The following is a 19,543-nucleotide window of genomic DNA, read 5'->3' on the forward strand; positions in this document are numbered from 1 at the left end:
TGCCTTTGCTCCATGAGAATACTCCTGATGATTTCAGGAACTTTCTCCGGATGACGGACCCCGTATTTCACCGTTTGTTGGCTTTGCTGACCCCTTATATTAGCAGGCAGGATACCTGCATGAGGCAAGCCATCACTCCGCAGCAGAGGCTCGTCGCCACCCTGCGGTACTTGGCGACGGGGAGAAGCCTGCAGGACCTCAAGTTCTCGACAGGCATCTCCCCCCAGGCTCTGGGGATCATTATCCCAGAAACCTGTTCTGCCATCATCCAGGTCCTGCAGAAGGAGTATATTAAGGTAAGAGTTTTATCCTTTAATATCACATTTTATTGTATTTAATGTTTGCTAATGTATTGTATTTCTTTCCTCATTCCCTAATTACCATGATTGTAATATGCTGTGAATGTCCCCTTTGTCCTCATGTATGCTGGATTTTTAGGTAATTATTTTTTTTCTCCTTCATACATATTTGCCTTCACTTACCTCCCCAGCATGCTCTCCTGGCCCTATATTCACCTCATGTAGTCACTTAACAATGTATTTTATCAGCTCCATAGTAGTGCTTTACTCCAAACACCCCCTAAAATGTTTTAAAATGTGATTTGTGCTTTAAATTCAGGCAGAGTGCCAGAGGCTTTTTTTGGGGGGTCCCCAAATCATTTTTAACCCTCCCTCCCCCCCAACTGCTAAGTCAGCTGATACCAATTCTCTATCTACCCTCAATCATCTATCTGCTGACTTTGCCAAACCCATACACACTATACCCATCTCTTTATTGGTCAGATTTATGGATGAATTCCCCAAAGCATGTAGTGCAAGGGCCTGCCTGTATACTTTCAAATGGTACTGTTTCAAGTTTCTGTATACTATTATTATCTTGATAGGTAATAGAAGAATGTCCAAATGTGCTCCAATGTGTACAATGTGTATTTATATCTTTGCATTATGACACTTCTTACCTGTCCAGTGGGCTGCCAATAGTGTAACTAAGGAGGGGCTGTTCAAAGTAATACCCATTATTTACCCATTATTTAGGCATTCATCTCTCAATGAAGTGGAGAGGGTTACCTGTCCAAGAGTCCCCCCCCCCTATAATCTTAGAAATGGCCCATGAGAGGGGGGGAGAGGGAATCTGATAGGTGTACCTTATACTTTGGTCTTTAAAAACTCCCTCAAATAAATGTTATCTTGATGTTGGCCAAGAATGTTTGTGTCTAATCTGCTTTCCCTGTTTATGTGCAAAATGACTAATTTTTTTTTTTGTTTGACTTTGACACAGTTTCCTTCCACGCCACAGGAATGGCAGACTGTGGCCTCCCACTTTGCCCAGCGGTGGGACTTTCCTAACTGCGGAGGGGCAATTGATGGGAAACACGTCCACATCGTCCCATCACCCAACTCGGGATCGTACTATTATAATTATAAGGGGTTCAATAGTATTGTGATGTTGGTGGTGGTGTCTGCTACTTATGAGTTCCTGTATGTGGACGTGGGAAAGAATGGCCGGATGTCTGATGGTGGAGTCATCGCACAGACGGAGTTCTACAGGCGTCTCCAGAATGGCAGCTTGGACTTGCCACCTCCAGAAGACAATGTGGAAGGACTCCCATTCTTCTTCGTTGCGGATTAAGCATTTGCGCTGGGGGACCATCTTATGTGGCCATTCCCGATGAGGACCCTCACCCCGGACCAGAGGGTTTTTAATTACCGGCTGGCCAGAGCCAGAAGAGTGGTGGAGAACACGTTTGGAATCATGGCCAGCCGGTTCCGCCTATTTCTTACACCCATACATATGGCGGAGTATAAACTCAATCATATAATCCTGGCGTGCTGTGTTCTACACAACTTTTTACGACAACATTCTGCCAACTATGCTGGCTCAGTTGGGCCTGAGGCTGGACTTCAAAATGAAACAACCCTGATGGCGCTTGAAAGTGACCGTCCTGGCTTGCTCCCCCTGAGTGCCCGTGATGTCCGGCTAAGATACCTTGAATACTTTGTGGGTAGGGGGGCTATCAATATGCCAGACAATGTCTGAAACCTTTTTCAAATAAAAAAAACAAATAACTACTCAAATCTTTGGTGACATTTACTGCTTGTGTTTGTTTTAGTTGACCTTGACAGAAATGTGATGAGTCCTGAAAATGGCGTGATTGTGTAACCTTACAAAGCACTGGTGGGTGTTATTTACTAAAGGCAAAGACACTCTGCACTACAAGTGCACTTGAAACTGCACTTGTAGTGCAAAGTGGATTTGCCCTTAGGAAATAACACCCATTGTCACAGAAAACACCAATTAGAGCGCCACAAAAGTGTTGTAGCGTTGAGACAATAATCCACACATTCTTGATTAACAATCTTTTTAATACCAGCACAATCACGTGCATTTAGAAAAGGTTTTTAAAACAAACCAACATGTTTGTTGTATAACAATTTTTGGGGTCACATTAGAAAAAGTAGAAATGTCCATTTAAGATAAAACAGGCATATTTAAAACCAACAAGAAAGACACAAATCTTGAAATTACAAAGTTCACTTTTGGTAGAACTTGAAGGCAATATCAGACATGAGTATTTACAAACTGTGTTTGATATTGTGTTCAGATGGGGTGAAGTCACCCCAGGAAAAGCCAAATTTTGAAGATGCGCACAAATTTACGAATGTCAACATGTGCTACTTGCCATCATGGGGGATCAAGGGACGTGTTTTGGGGGTGCAACCCCTTCCTCACAGCTACTTTATTATTGAGAAAGGGGTTGCACCCCCAAAACGCATCCACTGATCTCCCGTGATGGCAGATAGCACATGTTGACACACTGTGTGCCTCTTCAAAATTTGGCTTTTCTCAAATTTGTCAAAAAATTTCAAAAATTTGTAGCACACAAAAAAACAAAGGGATTTGGAGGGGTTTTAAACTCTCCCTAAAACATCAATGTTGGTCTTCATTTTTTGAAGAACATCATAAATGTTTTTCAAGTCCCTATTACACCCCATGATCTCGCCGATCAGGATCTGTGCACTTTCTGAGGTGAAAGGATCTGATCACAATCACCTAAAAAGATAGAAACCAAAAAACACCATGTATTATCAATATGCTGGCATCCATCTCTTACCTGAGCCTGGGGTCGCAGACACTCACCTGTTGTGGTGCCAATTTCCACCACGTCTTCCTCCTCCTGCTCTGCTTGTCTTGGGTGGATTTCCCCTTCTTCCAGAGGTGGGGGGTCTCTGGTCTCCTCGGATGAGGGGTGTCCTCCGAGTCTTTTCTCCCCTATGTAAAAAAAAAAAATAGGTCTACTTAGTACTCAGATATTTGATGGCAGAACTATAAATATAAAACATTGCTTGGAAGTGGGGTACAATTGTCTGTTTTGGCAGAGTTCCAAGATGTTGCATTTTCTTGTCCTTTGTGAAGCTTCAATACGTACCTGTTTTGTACAAGCTTCACAGATGGAGTCACCCCTATAGTATACACTGGAGCACCTATGTGGGTCCCCTAATAAAAAGGGTGTTCTTCTGACCCACACTAGTGCTCCAGCGTCCAGATGTGTAAACAGCTGCCGAGTGTTCTCTCCTTACACAGAATCTAGTTTGCATTTCATTCTAGTAAAAAACCCATCTACACAACCAAATTAGTTTCACACAAGTAGGCCCTAAAAAATGTGGGCAAATGCATATGGCCTAAACAATGGTGTTTTATAGGCCGAAAGAAAAATGTTTGATACGAACGAATAATGTGCCGATGAACATGAAAGTTGACATTTTAAACTGGATAACAGTTAAGAAAAGCACATGGAGCAGCACGAACATAATAAACATAAAAAGAATAGGAACACAGCACAACTACTTACTTTTTTGCAGCACTCTCCGAATCTTTCTGTACTGCTCGTGCTCTCTTAATTTTAGGTCCGACCACCGCTTCCTGAGCTGATCTTTCGATCGACGTACCCCGAAATTCCGGTGCAGACTTTTGACCACTTTTGCCATGATCTTGGCCTTTCTGACATTGAGGTTGGGGTAAGGTCCATACTTTCCATCATAGTCGGCCTTCTTCAGGATGTCGACCATCTCCAACATCTCCCCAAAGGACATATTTGATGCCTTAAATCCTCTCTTTCTGGATCGGGACGTTTCTGCCTCCGGGCTTTCCTCCTCCTCGTTGCTGTAATTAGCACACACCTGCTCTGACTCCGCCATGTGCTCTTCCCCACTGCGACGAACGAGAAGGGGCGGGGAATAGACTAGAAAGAACGTCAGGGGCGGGCGGAGTTTCACGCATGCGCAGTGTCTATAAAGCGTAACACGCGTGCGTAGTACGTACGATCTGTGAGCGGAGGAAGGAGTAACGGAGGCACCGATCGTGATTGCGAAGGTAAGATTTAACATTGGGCCTATACTGCTTCTAGATTGAGGCCTGTATTTGCATAGGTTTAGAAGACTTTAGGCTGACATTATGGTTTGTCTTGTGTTGTGTCTTGCAGTGAAAATGGATATCTTGAAAGATAAGGACTTTATGCCAATCTTCATTGATATGTTCAGGGAGCTGCCCTGTCTATGGGAGATAAACCACCCTGAATATAAAAACCAAACAAAGAGGAAGGCAGCGCTGGATAATTTGTTGAAATTTGTGAAGACGGTGATCCCCACGGCAGACATCACCTATTTGAAGATCCTAATTGGTGACCTGAGGAGCACTTATCTAAGGGAGCGCAAGAAGGTCCAGGATTCCCAGATATCCGGAGCCGCAGATGACATCTATGTCCCCAGACTGTGGTACTATGACAGACTGCATTTTCTGGCAGGTCAGACTGAACCCAGGTCATCACTCTCCACTCTTCCTTCCACACTTCCTTCCCCCCCAGCTGGGGCTTCTGACGCCCAACCTGGGCCTTCCAGGCAGCAACATGTGGTGGAGCCCAGCTTGAGCCAGCTATAGCATTCCTCTAAATCGTCATGGTTGTCCAATCAATGATGTTAAATATATGTTAGTTTGGAGTACTAATTTATGATTGTGATTGATGATGCAAAAACTAAAACCATGTCCCTTTTTCATACACAGGGAAGTCTCAGCCAGGAGGTGGCCGAGCCAAGCAGGCTGCCTGATATCCAGGTCCTTCCCCTACACCTTCAAAGACAAAGTGGCAGGAAGAAGGAGAAACCTGGAGGAGGCTGCCATAGGCCTCTTTTGAAAGGCTACAGAGGCCCTGAGAAGCCCCCACAGTGTGGAGGAGGACTTTGCTGGCATAACTGATGCAGATGGAGGAGGGCCAACGACTCCTGTGTGAGTCCTTAATTTTGGGAGCTCTCAATAAGGGGTTGAGGGGCCAAATAACATGTGCTACCCACATTTGTAACCTCACACATAGTCCTCCTCCTCCTCCAGGTCCTACTACTCCTCCTCCTCCTCCTCCAGGTCCTACTCCTCCTCCTGCCACATCTCCAACACCAGAGCCACAGCCGGGAAGGAAGCGTGGAAAGAAGACCAGAGTGTGATGACCCTGGGTCCAGTCTGGTCTGGCAAAAGATGCAGGCTCTTGTAGTACCACAGCCTGGGGACATAGATGTCATCTGCTGCTTTCCAGATCTCTGGGACTTCTGGACCAGACTGCACTCCCTTAGATATTGACTCCTCAGGCCACCAATTTTGCAGTAAAAGAATTGATGTCTGCCCTGGGGGTCCAAGGCTTCGCCAATTTATGATGTTTATCCAGTGTTGCCTCCCTCTTTGTTTGGTTCTGAGCCCTTAATAAAGGAATTTTTGTCTCAATTATACTCGCCTATGTGTGTTTTCCTTCAAAAAAGGACAGTTTGTGAGGATTCAGGTACATTTCAAAAATTCAATGTGAAATTAACAAGGTACACCAACACCAAACAATCTCCTTGAGATTAAATAATACAAGATATCAATGGTGTTGTGGTAACTTGACACACAAAACACACAAAAATATTATGGAGTAAAACTAAAAATAAAATAAAACAAAGATCAGCCTTGAAAAAAATACAAACCCAAAAAAAAAAAAAAAACAGCCTTGAAAAAAACAAAAACAAAAATAAAACAACAAAAAGATGTGACAAATCAAAATATACTGAGGGAATCACGATAAATAATAAAGAAAGACGTTTGTGAGAAGTCTGTGTGAATATCAGCAGCAAAACTACTTCATTCTTCTCACATTATAAAGAAGAAGAGAGTGCGCTGTATTAAACCATTTTTACATTGCAGCGTGACGAAAGTGCTGTATCCAGGGCTTTTTTTCAGCGGGAACGTGGGGGAACGCAGTTCCGGCACCTCCTGGACTGACTGTATGTAAATGGTAAGGGGTGCTGGGGTGTGCTGCAGGGTATTGATGCTTACTGCTGGGGGATCTATTCTAGCTGGAGGGGATATATTTTTGCAGGGCGGGTCTATTGTTGCTAAGGAGGTCTATTGTTGCTGGTGGGGGACCTATTGCTGCTGGGGGTGGGTCTTATGTTGCTGGGGGGTCGGTTGTTGCTGAAAGAGATTCTGGCTGTGCGGAGATCTGTTGATGCTGCCGGGAGTCTATTGTTGCTGGGGGGGGATTTTGTTGTGGGTTGCTCCATTGCTGTTAGGGGGATCTATATTACTGCTTTTCTTGAAATCATTACCGAATTTGATACAAATTACTTAGCAACACAAAATGATACTTGGTTCTGTATTGTCTAAAAGGGGCGGTACTGGGAGGTGGGTAGGGGATGGAACCAAGGGATGGTGCTCGGAGGTGGGTAGAGGTGGAGAAAAGGGGTGACTCAGAAAGGGGAAGTTCCTGCACCTATTGTCTGAGAAAAAAAGCCCTGGCTGTATCCATTCCGAATGCTAATTTTACCAGACCGAGCTGTTCCGTCTCGGAATTTCTTCTGAGCATGCGTGGCACTTTGTGCGTCGGAATTGTCCACACACGGTCAGAATTGACGGGATCGGATTTTGTTGTCGGAAAATTTTATAGCCTGCTCTCAAACTTTGTGTGTTGGAAAATGTCCGATGGAGCCCACACACGGTCGGAATTTCCGACAACACGCTCCGATCGCATATTTTCCAACGGAAAATCCGACCGTGTGTATGGTGCATAACTATGTAACTATGTATAGAGGCGACCTTTACAGTACATTGTTTTTTTATACAATTGGTTAATTTGTGCGATACACAAAATATGATGTCCGGTACATAATCAGCCAAACAGTGAAAAAATCTCACACATGTGGTATCCCCATACTTGGAGGAGTAGCAGAAGGTGTTTTGGGGTCTAATTCTAAGTATGCCTATGCTGTGTGTTAGAAATATCTTATTAACTGACAACTTTGTGTAAAAAAATACATTTTCATTTTCTTTCCTGCATTTTTCAAAATCTTGTGGCAAAAAAATTACATGTTTACTCACTCTGCCTTTCAGAAAAAAACCCTGGGGTGATTGCTTTCCAAAATGTGGTCATTTTGTGGGTGTTTATGCTGTCCTGGCACTTCAGGGATTTAAAAAAATATGACAGGTAGTGAGGAAATAAGATGTATAATTTATGCTCCTTAACAGCCCAAAGCTGCTGATTGGATTTTGGGCCCTTTTACGCACATAGGCTGTGAAAAAGTCTCATACATGTGGTATCCTCATACTCTGGATGCATAGCAGAATGTGTTTTTGGATGTAATTGTAACTATGGCTATGCTGTGTGTGGAAAATAACTTGTTAAATTGACAGCTTTGTGAAAAAAATGTAATTTTGTTTCCTAATTTAAAAACAGATTGTAACAAAAATGTACAACTTAAAAAATCTCACCATTCCTCTTATTAAAAACCCTGGAATGACTACTTTCTAAAAAGGGGTCATTTCAGGGGTGTTTGTACTGTCCTGGCATTTTAGGGCCCCAAGAAATGAGATATCCAGTCAGTACATCAGGACTGATCAATTTTCATATATACAGTGGTGACGGAAAGTATTCAGATCCCCTTAAATTTTTCACTCTTTGTTATATTGCAGCCATTTGCTAAAGTCATTTAATTCATTTATTTCCTCATTAATGTACACACAGCACCCCATATTGACAGAAAAACACAGAATTGTTGAAATGTTTGCAGATGTATTAAAAAAGAAAAACTGAAATATCACATGGTCCTAAGTATTCAGACCCTTTGCTCAGTATTTAGTAGAAGCACCCTTTTGATCTAATACAGCCATGAGTCTTTTTGGGAAAGATGCAACAAGTTTTTCACACCTGGATTTGGGGATCCTCTGCCATTCCTCCTTGCAGATCCTCTCCAGTTCTGTCAGGTTGGATGGTAAACGTTGGTGGGCAGCCATTTTTAGGTCTCTCCAGAGATACTCAATTGGGTTTAAGTCAGGGCTCTGGCTGGGCCATTCAAGAACAGTCACGGAGTTGTTGTGAAGCCACTCCTTCATTATTTTAGCTGTGTGCTTAGGGTCATTGTCTTGTTGGAAGGTAAACCTTCGCCTCATTCTGAGGTCCTGAGCACTCTGGAGAAGGTTTTCGTCCAGGATATCCCTGTACTTGGCCGCATTCATCTTTCCCTCGATTGCAACCAGTCGTCCTGTCCCTGCAGCTGAAAAACACCCACACAGCATGATGCTGCCACCACCATGCTTTACTGTTGGGACTGTATTAGACAGGTGATGAGCAGTGCCTGTTTTCACTACACATACCGCTTAGAATTAAGGCCAAAAAGTTCTATCTTTGTCTCATCAGACCAGAGAATCTTATTTCTCATCATCTTTGAGTCCTTATGGTGTTTTTTTAGCAAACTCCATGCAGGCTTTCATGTGACTTGCACTGAGGAGAGGCTTCCGTCGCGCCACTCTGCCATAAAGCCCCGACTGGTAGAGGGCTGCAGTGATGGTTGACTTTCTACAACTTTCTCCCGACTGCATCTCTGGAGCTCAGCCACAGTGATCTTTGGGTTCTTTACCTCTCTCACCAAGGCTCTTCTCCCCCGATAGCTCAGTTTGGCCGGACGGCCAGCTCTAGGAAGGGTTCTGGTCGTCCCAAACATCTTCCATTTAAGGATTATGAAGACCACTAGGAACCTTAAGTGCAGCAGAATTTTTTTTGTAACCTTGGCCAGATCTGTGTCTTGCCGCAATTCTGTCTCTGAGCTCTTCAGGCAGTTCCTTTGACCTCATGATTCTCATTTGCTCTGACATGCACTGTGAGCTGTAAGGTCTTATATAGACAGGTGTGTGGCTTTCCTAATCAAATCCAATCAGTATAATCAAACACAGCTGGACTCAAATGAAGGTGTAGAACCATCTCAAGGATGATCAGAAGAAATGGACAGCACCTGAGTTAAATATATGAGTGTCACAGCAAAGCGTCTGAATACTTAGGACCATGTGATATTTCAGTTTTTCTTTTTTTTTAAATCTGAAAAAATGTCAACAATTCTGTGTTTTTCTGTCAATATGGGGTGCTGTGTGTACATTAATGAGGAAAAAAAATAAACTTAAATGATTTTAGCAAATGGCTGCAATATAACAAAGAGTGAAAAATTTAAGGGGGTCTGAATACTTTCCGTCCCCACTGTATGTATGTATATATATATATATATATATATATATATATATATATATATATATATATATATATATATATATATATATATATATATATATATTATATATATATACTGTTACCCTGAAAAATCTATATTTAAGATTTTTCATATCTCATAGATATGATGTGGGTTAAATAAGAGTTCTTTTCGACCAAGAGTGAAAGCTTCAAATATAATAACATATATAATACATATTTAATACACAATCATCTATCTATAGTTTTACACCAAGGAAGAAAATATTAGGTTGAAATAAAGTATTTCCATGAAGGAATACAGGGTATATTCCTCAATGCAGTAATCTGCACACATATTCAGTTACAAGTAAAAGGGCATTCCTTTCCCATAATTACCCATCCTTACCCAAGTTCCTTTCAGCTTGCTGGTCTATCAGAAAGAGACCGTTACCTCCCCCTTGGCTCTGAGTATGTCAAACCAGGCTGATGTCTCATTGGTTGGCCTAGCTTGGATTATGATTGGAGGACTGACTCCATAAGTCGGCCCCTTTTCATGCAAATCCTTGTGACTATGCTGGCCAGGAGTTAATTGAATTTCCCCAGGAAGTTAGGTGTTGATTATAGGTTGGGCCCCCTCCAATGCATATCCCAACATGGGATCCTTTCAAAGGAGTAGGTGTAAAACAATTGAATTGGCTCTGCATTGTTTGTATATACAAGTCTTGGCCCACATTCTGTGCTCTTAGCACAAGCTTAAATGAAACCCTTTTTGCCCGGATTTCATAGATGCCAGCTACATGAAATATATTCATTATTACAATATTTTACAGTTATTAATGGAGATTTCATATAAACTCATAAGGCAACAATACACACTAGGGATCGTCCGATTATCAGGGTGGTCGATATTCACTTTTTTTTTTTTTTTATCGTTATCGGTCACAAAACTGACCGATTTTACCGATATTGATTCAAGGGGTTTTACCAGCTCCAGGCATCACCCCGTACTGTTCTTTAGAGCGGACGGTGAGCTTTATTGTAATGACAACAGATGCGGCTCAGCAGCCGCTCGGCTGTTATTACAAGCAGCAGGAAAGGATATCCTGTCCCACTGGGAGGCACGAGCAACTAGCTGGCACGTCCACCGGCTGGCCAAAGACACCAACAAAGCTGATGCTTCTCAGATCTTGGGTCTCGGATCTAGTAACCCAGAAGGGATGTCATGACATCACTTCCCGGATTACTGGCATCTTAAAGGTGCCAGCTTTTAAAAATAAAGTATTCAAAAACGTTGATCTTGACATTCTAAGTACTTTCAAGTGCAGAGGAGGGGTTTGGGGTCTTATAGACCCCCGATCCCTCAATAAAGAGTACCTGTCACTTCCTATTACTGTCACAAGGGATATTTACATTCCTTGTGACAGCAATAACAGTGATAAAAAAAAAAAAGTAAAAAGTAAAAGGACAGTGTAATTTTTTTTTTTTTAAATGTACAGAATATTGGCACATAATATCGGCTTATCAGCCTGAGAGGTGGCCGAAATATCGGTATCATATCGGCACAGAAAAAACTATATTGATCGATCCCTAATATATACCATAGTTTGTAGCCTCTATAAATTTCACACAGACTAAATAGTATATACTGATTTGGGTTATTTTTACTGAAGAAATGTGGCTAAATACATTTTGGTTTAAATTTATGAAGGATTATTTCCAAACTGATGGTCAACAAGTACCCTATGCCCACACTTGAAGTCCCACCACTGCCCCTATAGACTAGAAGTATACCTGTACAATGTAGTTGCCACTTTAAATAATGTGATAATGTGAAAAATATTTAAACCTCTAGCAAACATGAGATAAAAATAGTGGCGCTAGAATCCAATATTAAGTGAAACATACATATATATTGACAAATATGCATCAATAAATAATCAACACCCAGTGACAAGTGTGAAAATAAGAGAACAAATTATCTATAATAAAGACTCCATAAACAAATTCTTCCAGTATTAAAACTTGTATAGTGTTTTCACATTTCTTCCACCACTCCAGTATGTGAAAGTGAAACGTGAAAAAAAGTGAAAGTGAAAGTGATTCTGCTCCCCTCAGAAAACAGACTCTCACCAACTTCCAATGCCTTGCACTCTCGTGCTTGGCTTAAACGCTTTCAACCACACACAACGGGGTTAAGTGAGCTCCAGTATCCAACCGTGAACATCAATCAGGATCTCTCCACATATAAATAACAAAGTGCTCCAAATAGTGTGATAAGGTAAAACCAGTTTAATTAAAACACTTACAAATCTTCAATCATTGCACTCACATCAAATAAATTCATTATAAGCAAAAGTAAAATCACAGCAGCTCTTCAAACAGGTAATAGCAGCGGTGTATAGTGGTCACGGGGGAGGTTTAAATATTTTTCGGGGGAGGTTTAAATATTTTTCACATGAAGGATTATTTATTTAATATAATTCTATATAATTTTGAAACAAAAACTAAGGAAAACTTTTTTTTTCAAAATTTTCGGTCTTTTTACCTTTTCATAGAAAAAAATAAAAAGTCCAGTGGTGATTAAATACCATGAAAAGAAAGCTCTGTCTGTCTCAAAAACATCAAATAAAATTAATTTGAATAGAGTGTGGAATGACTGAGTAATTGTTATTCAAAGTGTGACAGTGCTGAAATTTGCAAAGCTGGCCTGGCCAGTTAGGAGGGTGAAACAGCTTGGTCTTGAAGTTGTTAATGAACAGAAGAGATATAACGTGTGACTTCTGTGTGGATGTTAAAAAACACACATACTTACCATGACATATGCATTAACCTGCAAATACAAGAACATTAACAAAATAAGAAAACTATATAACATAAAATGTTCTAAATTCATTTTTATACTATAGTATATATTATTCATATTCTTACAAAGATCCTTCCTTTAAAATGTATAAATATTGACAAAATATCAGTAAGGGCCTGTTCACAACAGCAATTGTTTATATAATGTGCATCACGACTTATGATATGAAATGGCCCTAAGGCTCCATTCACATTAGCTCGTCTCCAAAGTCACACGATTTCCAGTGTGACTTTGGAGCGTGACTTTGATGTGACTTTTGGTGTGACTTTGATTTGACTTTACATTCTCTGGATCAAAGTTGCATCAAAAGTCAAACCAAAGTAGTGCAGGCATCTCGAATGAGTGCCACTGAAAAGAATGGGCTGTGATTTGTCAGGCGACTTTGACAACCAAAGTCGCATGACAAGTCACACAAGTGTGAATGGAGCCTTAGAGTAAATGCTATTTTATATCTAAACTAAAACATTTTTTTTTTATTATAAATCAGCTTGAGTAACTAAGGCTGTAAACACATAGCCATTGCTTAATCTCACTTTATAGCAAACATTTATAAAGCATTTAAGGAGCTTTGGGCTAATTTCTTGAAGTTCCTAAAGCACTCCTCAAGTTTAGTGTGGGAGTCCTAAATACAGATTCTAATGGTAGTGTGTGCGGTAGTTTTAACAATTTGGCTAAGCTTTAGCAAGCCTCAAGCAGTGTTGAAGCTTGTTAAAGCTGGCCTTAGGCTCCATTCACACCAAAGCGTTTTTTCATGCTTTTTGCAGGACATTTTTTTAACATGGGTTCCTATGGAGCACTTTCACATTAATGCATTTTGTGCCTCTGCATTTTTGGAAAGGGTCAGGGACTTTTTTAAACGCAATATACTTCAATGGAGAAGCTGCAGAAAAGCACGTAGTGCGTTTTTAGCGCTGTTTACCCCGCTTTTGCATTTTGCATTTCCTAATCTACCCAACAACAAATTTGTAAAAAAAAAAAAAAAAAAAAAAACGCAAAACGCAAATCGTGGCAAAAACTGTAAAATCATGGTAAAAAAAAACGCAAAAAGCACTGCAGAAATGCTCAAAAGCAACATGCACAGATGTGAATCAAGCCTAAAGCATGAATAAATCAAGAAAGGGTGTCATGAATAGAGCAGTTATTCCTCTCGTGAAAAGTTAATTTGTCATTGGGTTGCTAATGACGTCTTTGCCAACAAGAAAAAAAAAAGGCAGGTAAATGACTAGTCACCAGTATTGCCCCTTAGGCTCTCTGTAGCCAGTCTTACCATGCCTTGTTCTGCACTGTCTCTGGGAAGGCAACCATTCTAGTAGAGGCAGACCTTTGCTTCCTCATGCAGAGCTTCCAGGAAGGAGAACAGTGAACAATTAGTGAACTAGAGAACCTTGAAAAACTAGATGTGACATCACTCCAAATCTCCAAAGACTAGCAATCACAGACAGCAGTGCCTTAAATCTCACACTGCAGTGATACAGCTACGAGGCTGTCGGCACAGGAGTGCCTATGAACACTCACATGCCAGGAAATACACTGCTATTTTTCAGGAGGGATTCCAGCCAAGAAGGTACATTTCCGACAAGAAGATGTTTTCCCTATAACAAATCAAATCTTCACTTTTTTAGGTCAACTTTAAAGTTTAGGGTGGAGTGGAGAAGGATGAGAACCCCTGCCAGGTTTTACTGCTGTCCCTCTCCCTTTCTGTACTAAAGACGTCAAGTTTCATTAGTCAGATAAAGGTGGCAATGCCCCTTCTTTAGTTACGTAGGGGAAGGCTAGAACCTCTGTCCGCTTTTTATTGGTGTCAGATTCTGTGCTGCAGATTTCCCATGACTTCCTGTGTACTAAAAAGTGTCACCAGAACAGGAAGTGAGAGGAAATCTCTTCAATGGAGCTCTGGACATCAGTAAAACTTGACAGGGGTTCTTACCCTTCCTCACTCTATCACAGAAAGCAAAACCAGTCAGATTTTGACATCCATTCTCAAACCTGCTTTGCAAAAAAATATCTGGTATCCAATTCATTCCTAGAAACAAGAATCAATGTTCTGTTCGTTTTCAAAAAGCAGGCCCTTTGCGTGTATTACCTTACCTTTTCGCTTGCAGGTCGTAGATTCGGTGTCACCATATACATATTGATCATCACTATAAAGAGAAATGTCAGAGACAAAGGGTAGTGAAATTTGATTCAAAGATGCAAATCTCCTGCTCAAATTCATAAATTAATAAATGTACAGTTGATCTCCAGCCAAAACATTTTTCTACTCTTGGATAGATTAGGAAAGGGTTACCTGAAGGGTTTACTGTCTTTGTCACAACCAGAGAAATTCTATCTTTCTATCAGCCCTTTCTGACCATTGTCATATAAAACGAAAATGAAAGATTATCAACGCTTGATAAGCATTTGATACAGTTCCCCATAAATGTCTACTGTACAAAGTAAGGTCTGTTGGCATGGACCATAGGGTGAGTACCTGGATTGAAAACTGGCTACAGGGGCGAGTTCAGAGGGTAGTGATAAAAGGGGAGTACTCAAAATGGTCAGGGGTGGAAAGTGGGGTCCCCCAGGGTTCTGTCCTGGGACCAATCCTATTTAATTTATTCATAAACGACCCGGGGGATGGGGTAAACAGCTCAATCTCTGTATTTGCGGACGATACTAAGCTAAGCAGGGCAGTAACTTCTCTGCAGGATGTGGAAACCTTGCAAGAAGATCTGAACAAATTAATGGGGTGGGCAACTGCATGGCAAATGAGGTTTAATGTAGAAAAATGTAAAATAATGTATTTGGGTGGCAAAAAAATGAATGCATTCTACTCACTAGGGGAAGAACCTCTGGGGGAATCTAAGATGCAAAAGGACCTGGGGGTCCTAGTAGATGACAGGCTCAGCAATGGCATGCAATGCCAAGCTGCTGCAAGCAAAGTAAACAGAATATTGGCATGCATTAAAAAGGGATTAACTCCAGAGATAAAACGATAATTCTCCCACTCTACAAGACTCTGGTTCGGCCTCACCTGGAGTATGCCGTCTAGTTCTGGGCACCAGTCCTCAGGAAGGATGTGCTGGAACTGGAGAGGGTCCAGAGAAGGGCAACAAAACTAATAAAGGGACAGGAGGAACTTAGTTATGAGGAAAATTTACAAGCACTGAACTTGTTCTCTCTGGAGAAGAGACGCTTGAGAGGGGATATGATTTCAACGTACAAATATCTTCTAGAGCAGTAATAAGGGTGCTCAACTGACATTTTCAAAAGGCATTCAGCTGACAAAATACAAAAATACTATATATCTGCAGACTCTGTAAACCTGACATTCCTCCAGCACTCTTATGCCGCGTACACACGGTCGGATTTTGTTTGATGGGAGCTTGCTGTCGTAAATTCTGACCGTGTGTAGACTCCATCGGACATTTTCCGTCGGAATTTCCGACAAACAAAATTTGAGATCTGGATCTCAAATTTTCCGACAACAAAATCTGTTGTCGTAAATTCACAATTCCGACGCACAAAGTTCCACGCATGCTCGGAATCAAGCAGAAGAGCTGCACTGGCTACTGAGCTTAATTTTTCTCGGCATGTCGTACGTGTTGTACGTCACCGCGTTCTTGGCGATCGGAACTTCCGACAAGATTTGTGTAACCATGTGTACCCTGTTTCCCCGAAAATAAACCTGGCGTGATTGTCAGTGATGGCTGCAATATAAGCCCTATCCCCCAAATAAGCCCTACTTAAAGTCCTTGTAGGTCTTATTTTCAGGGTAGGGCTTATTTTCGGGGAAACAGGGTAGGGCTTATTTGGGGGGTAAGGCTTATATTGCAGCCATCACTGACAATCACGCTAGGTCTTATTTTAGGGGAAACAGGGTATGCAAGACAAGTTTGAGCCAACATCCGTCAGAAAAAAAACATGGATTCTGATGTCGGAATGTGCGATCGTGTGTACGCGGCATTACTGTACTGCAAACTTATAGCATAAAAGCAAAGAGACATGAGACAGTCACAATATTCTCACTGGGTGATCCAGCCACTAACTGTAAACTGTTTGTTTTGTTTCACATACAACATACTGTATGTGTACATTTCTCACCTTTTTGCTTTGGTTTATACACTGGTTTATCAGTCTGTATAAAGAGTGACAGTCCTTTGCTATCCACTGTAACAGTTGTAGAGTTGTGAAAAATAAGTCCTCCATCATTTAGGTGGCGGTTACCCCAAACTTTAAGGTGCGCTTGACCTCTCAGTCCTGGTGGAACCTGCAAAATATCCAAGAATAGACAGTACTGTTAATCTTCATGATAAAGTGCAAACTCGTTCTTTTTCACTCTGATAAAATTGAGCAACAAATCGTCAGTCACAACTGATTTTTTGTGTACAGTATTAAGAAATATAGCCTGTTGAGAAAGTCTGCCTGCCACTTTTTCCACCCTGGTTGGGCCAATGTTAGGCATTTTAAACCTCAGTTGGATCAACTAAGGCATAAAACAATGCAGAAGTAAAATTAAAAGCCTCTGCTGTAACAGGAATAAGCCCTCCAAAGATGAAAGAGGGGTCAGAAAAAGTCACAGGTGTATCCAAGTGGGAATGCAGAAATCTCAATCCTCCCCTCTCAAGCTAGATTTTGCACATTAGGTCCTTATTAGGTGGGTCACTTGATGCCAGACATGTTGCTAAAGGAAGTTACCCACCTTCTTCAGGAACACTCACAGACCAGCCTCAATACAGCATATAGCCTGCTAGCCACTCACTCAGGCCTGGTTGACACCAGTGCGATTTAAGATGCGACTTGAGTTGCAAAGAATCGCACGACAATGGAAATCACATTGTTTTCAATAGTGTCCGTTCACATTATTGCGACTCAGAATGGAGCGATTTTGGAAAAGGTTCCTGTACTACACTGGTGTGATTCCAGTGCAATTTTGGCCCCCAAGAGTATACAAATAAAAGCAAACCTTGTAGAAAGAAAGACTCTAGGCATGGGACTTTGAGGGCACAATAGTATTATACTACAAAAAATAAGTTTTATAAGGGTGCTTTATTAGAAAATTATAAAAGACAATAGACACACATGGATTATTTAAAAACAATTCAGGCTAGATGTAAACCCAAGTAATAATACACCGTATGGATACTATCCTGCAAGTTTGTGTAGCATAAGGAAAGTTATAAATATACACATATATCGCTTAGTCCATATATAGGAGAAATACTTCCCCTGAGCATTGAACAGTAGACAAGCACATGATTATAGCAGACAAGATACAGCAGGTTTGGTAATCCACGGGGAGATGTTCTCTAGTTGCTCTACATGTTTCGCGTTAAGCAGAAAGCTTCCTCAGGAGCTAGAGATTCAATTGGGTATGGTAAGGTTGCATAAACCTGTCAATAATGATTGTATGCAGATGATCACAATTTGATCATGGGTATAGGCGGTCACATCACCGGTCCCTGCTAGATCGGACGGCGCATCCCTGTGTTTCCTCTCATCTACCTGAGGCACTACAATGATAAAGCCCCTGCTTTCCCTCTTATGGATACCTGATGCTACATTTTTTTGAGAGGTTCCAGGCTGTGGCCGATTGCTGTCTCCAATTCAATTCAGATACTCTATACCCATGATCAAATTGTGATCATCTGCATACAATCATTATTGACAGGTTTATGCAACCTTACCATACCCAATTGAATCTCTAGCTCCTGAGGAAGCGTTCTGCGTAACGCGAAACATGTAGAGCAACTAGAGAACATCTCACCGTGGATTACCAAACCTGCTGTATCTTGTCTGCTATAATCATGTGCTTGTCTACTGTTCAATGCTCAGGGGAAGTATTTCTCCTATATATGGACTAAGCGATATATGTGTATATTTATAACTTTCCTTATGCTACACAAACTTGCAGGATAGTATCCATACGGTGTATTATTACTTGGGTTTACATCTAGCCTGAATTGTTTTTAAATAATCCATGTGTGTCTATTGTCTTTTATAATTTTCTAATAAAACACCCTTATCAAACTTATTTTTTGTAGTATAATACTATTGTGCCCTCAAAGTCCCATGCCTAGAGTCTTTCTTTCTACAATTCGATTTCTGGGGACGCTGGCACAAATTGCTACTGAGTACCTGCAGAGTCACCCTGCTTATTGAGGTACTTTGGTACTAGGTTCTTCATTTGATGCTAAAAGCAAACCTTATCAAAGTTGTATCCAAGGAGCACTACATATTCACACTGAAAGTCAGATCAAAATTGTATCGCAGTAGTGTAAATCTAGCCTAAACCTGAGTCTTCAGATAAGGAGTCAGAAGAAAAACTAGCACAGCTCTGGTCCACATAACTCTGCAAGGAATTGATAAACTGGCCTCACATAAAGAGAAGTCCTGCACTAACTGAAACACAGACCCAACATACAGCCTGCTAGCCACTCAGAAGAAGTGAGCCTTCAGAGACAGGGGCAAGTGAACTACTGCAGATCTGGTCCCAAATAACTCTGGAAGAAGTACCCAAATAAACTGGCAGACCTGAAAAGCAGAGTCCTGTGCTAACTGGAACATAGGCAGGTTGTGTTCCGGTTAGTTTGTAAAGTACAGTATGCTATCACATAGGGGACTAATGCATCCCCATGTGATAGCAATAAAGATGAGTGAAAAAAAGTAACATACTGTGAATTAAAAAAAAAAAAAAAAAAAAAAAGGGCACATAAAATGTGGCTATGTACGAAAAAGATGATTGATGATGCATATCACCACACTCACCAGAGCAAGAGCAATCATTCTAGAGCCATCATTCACAGATAACTCTAACCCAATGACTTGTAAAGCCTTTTAAAGTGTTGCCAAGTTTGTCACAGTTTCACGGATGCATACAATTTTAAGGCTTGACACGTTTGGTATCTGCTTACTCAATACAACCTTATCTTTTATATTTTACCAAAAATGGGTAACATATTTTGTTTGTGTGCACTAACCTTAAGGCTATTTTCACACAGGGGCATTGGAGGTAAAGCGCCGCTATTTTTAGCGGCGCTTTACCGTCGTTTTTGCGGCCCTTTTCGGCCGCTAGTGGGGCTCTTTTAACCCATGCCAATGGCTGAAAAAGGGTTAAAAGCGCCCGCAAAACGCCGCTGCAGCGGCGCTTTGCCGTCACTTCGGCGGCG

At 41.3% G+C, this 19,543-nt stretch overlaps 1 protein-coding gene across 2 annotated transcripts in view; it reads right to left on the reverse strand.

The window, feature by feature from the left end:
- The window catches only part of CPAMD8 (C3 and PZP like alpha-2-macroglobulin domain containing 8), a 424,223-nt gene that overhangs the window by 328,667 nt on the left and 76,013 nt on the right, over positions 1-19,543 (reverse strand). For both annotated transcript variants that reach the window (XM_073592930.1, XM_073592923.1), the window contains exons 4-6: positions 16,479-16,644; positions 14,484-14,536; positions 12,345-12,362 (exon numbers count right to left, since the gene is read on the reverse strand). In XM_073592930.1, coding sequence (XP_073449031.1) covers positions 12,345-12,362; positions 14,484-14,536; positions 16,479-16,644 — 237 coding nt within the window. The remainder of the gene's footprint in view (positions 1-12,344; positions 12,363-14,483; positions 14,537-16,478; positions 16,645-19,543) is intronic.

This window comes from Aquarana catesbeiana, linkage group LG01 (genome assembly GCF_042186555.1).
Source record: "Aquarana catesbeiana isolate 2022-GZ linkage group LG01, ASM4218655v1, whole genome shotgun sequence".
Lineage (NCBI taxonomy): Eukaryota > Metazoa > Chordata > Amphibia > Anura > Ranidae > Aquarana > Aquarana catesbeiana.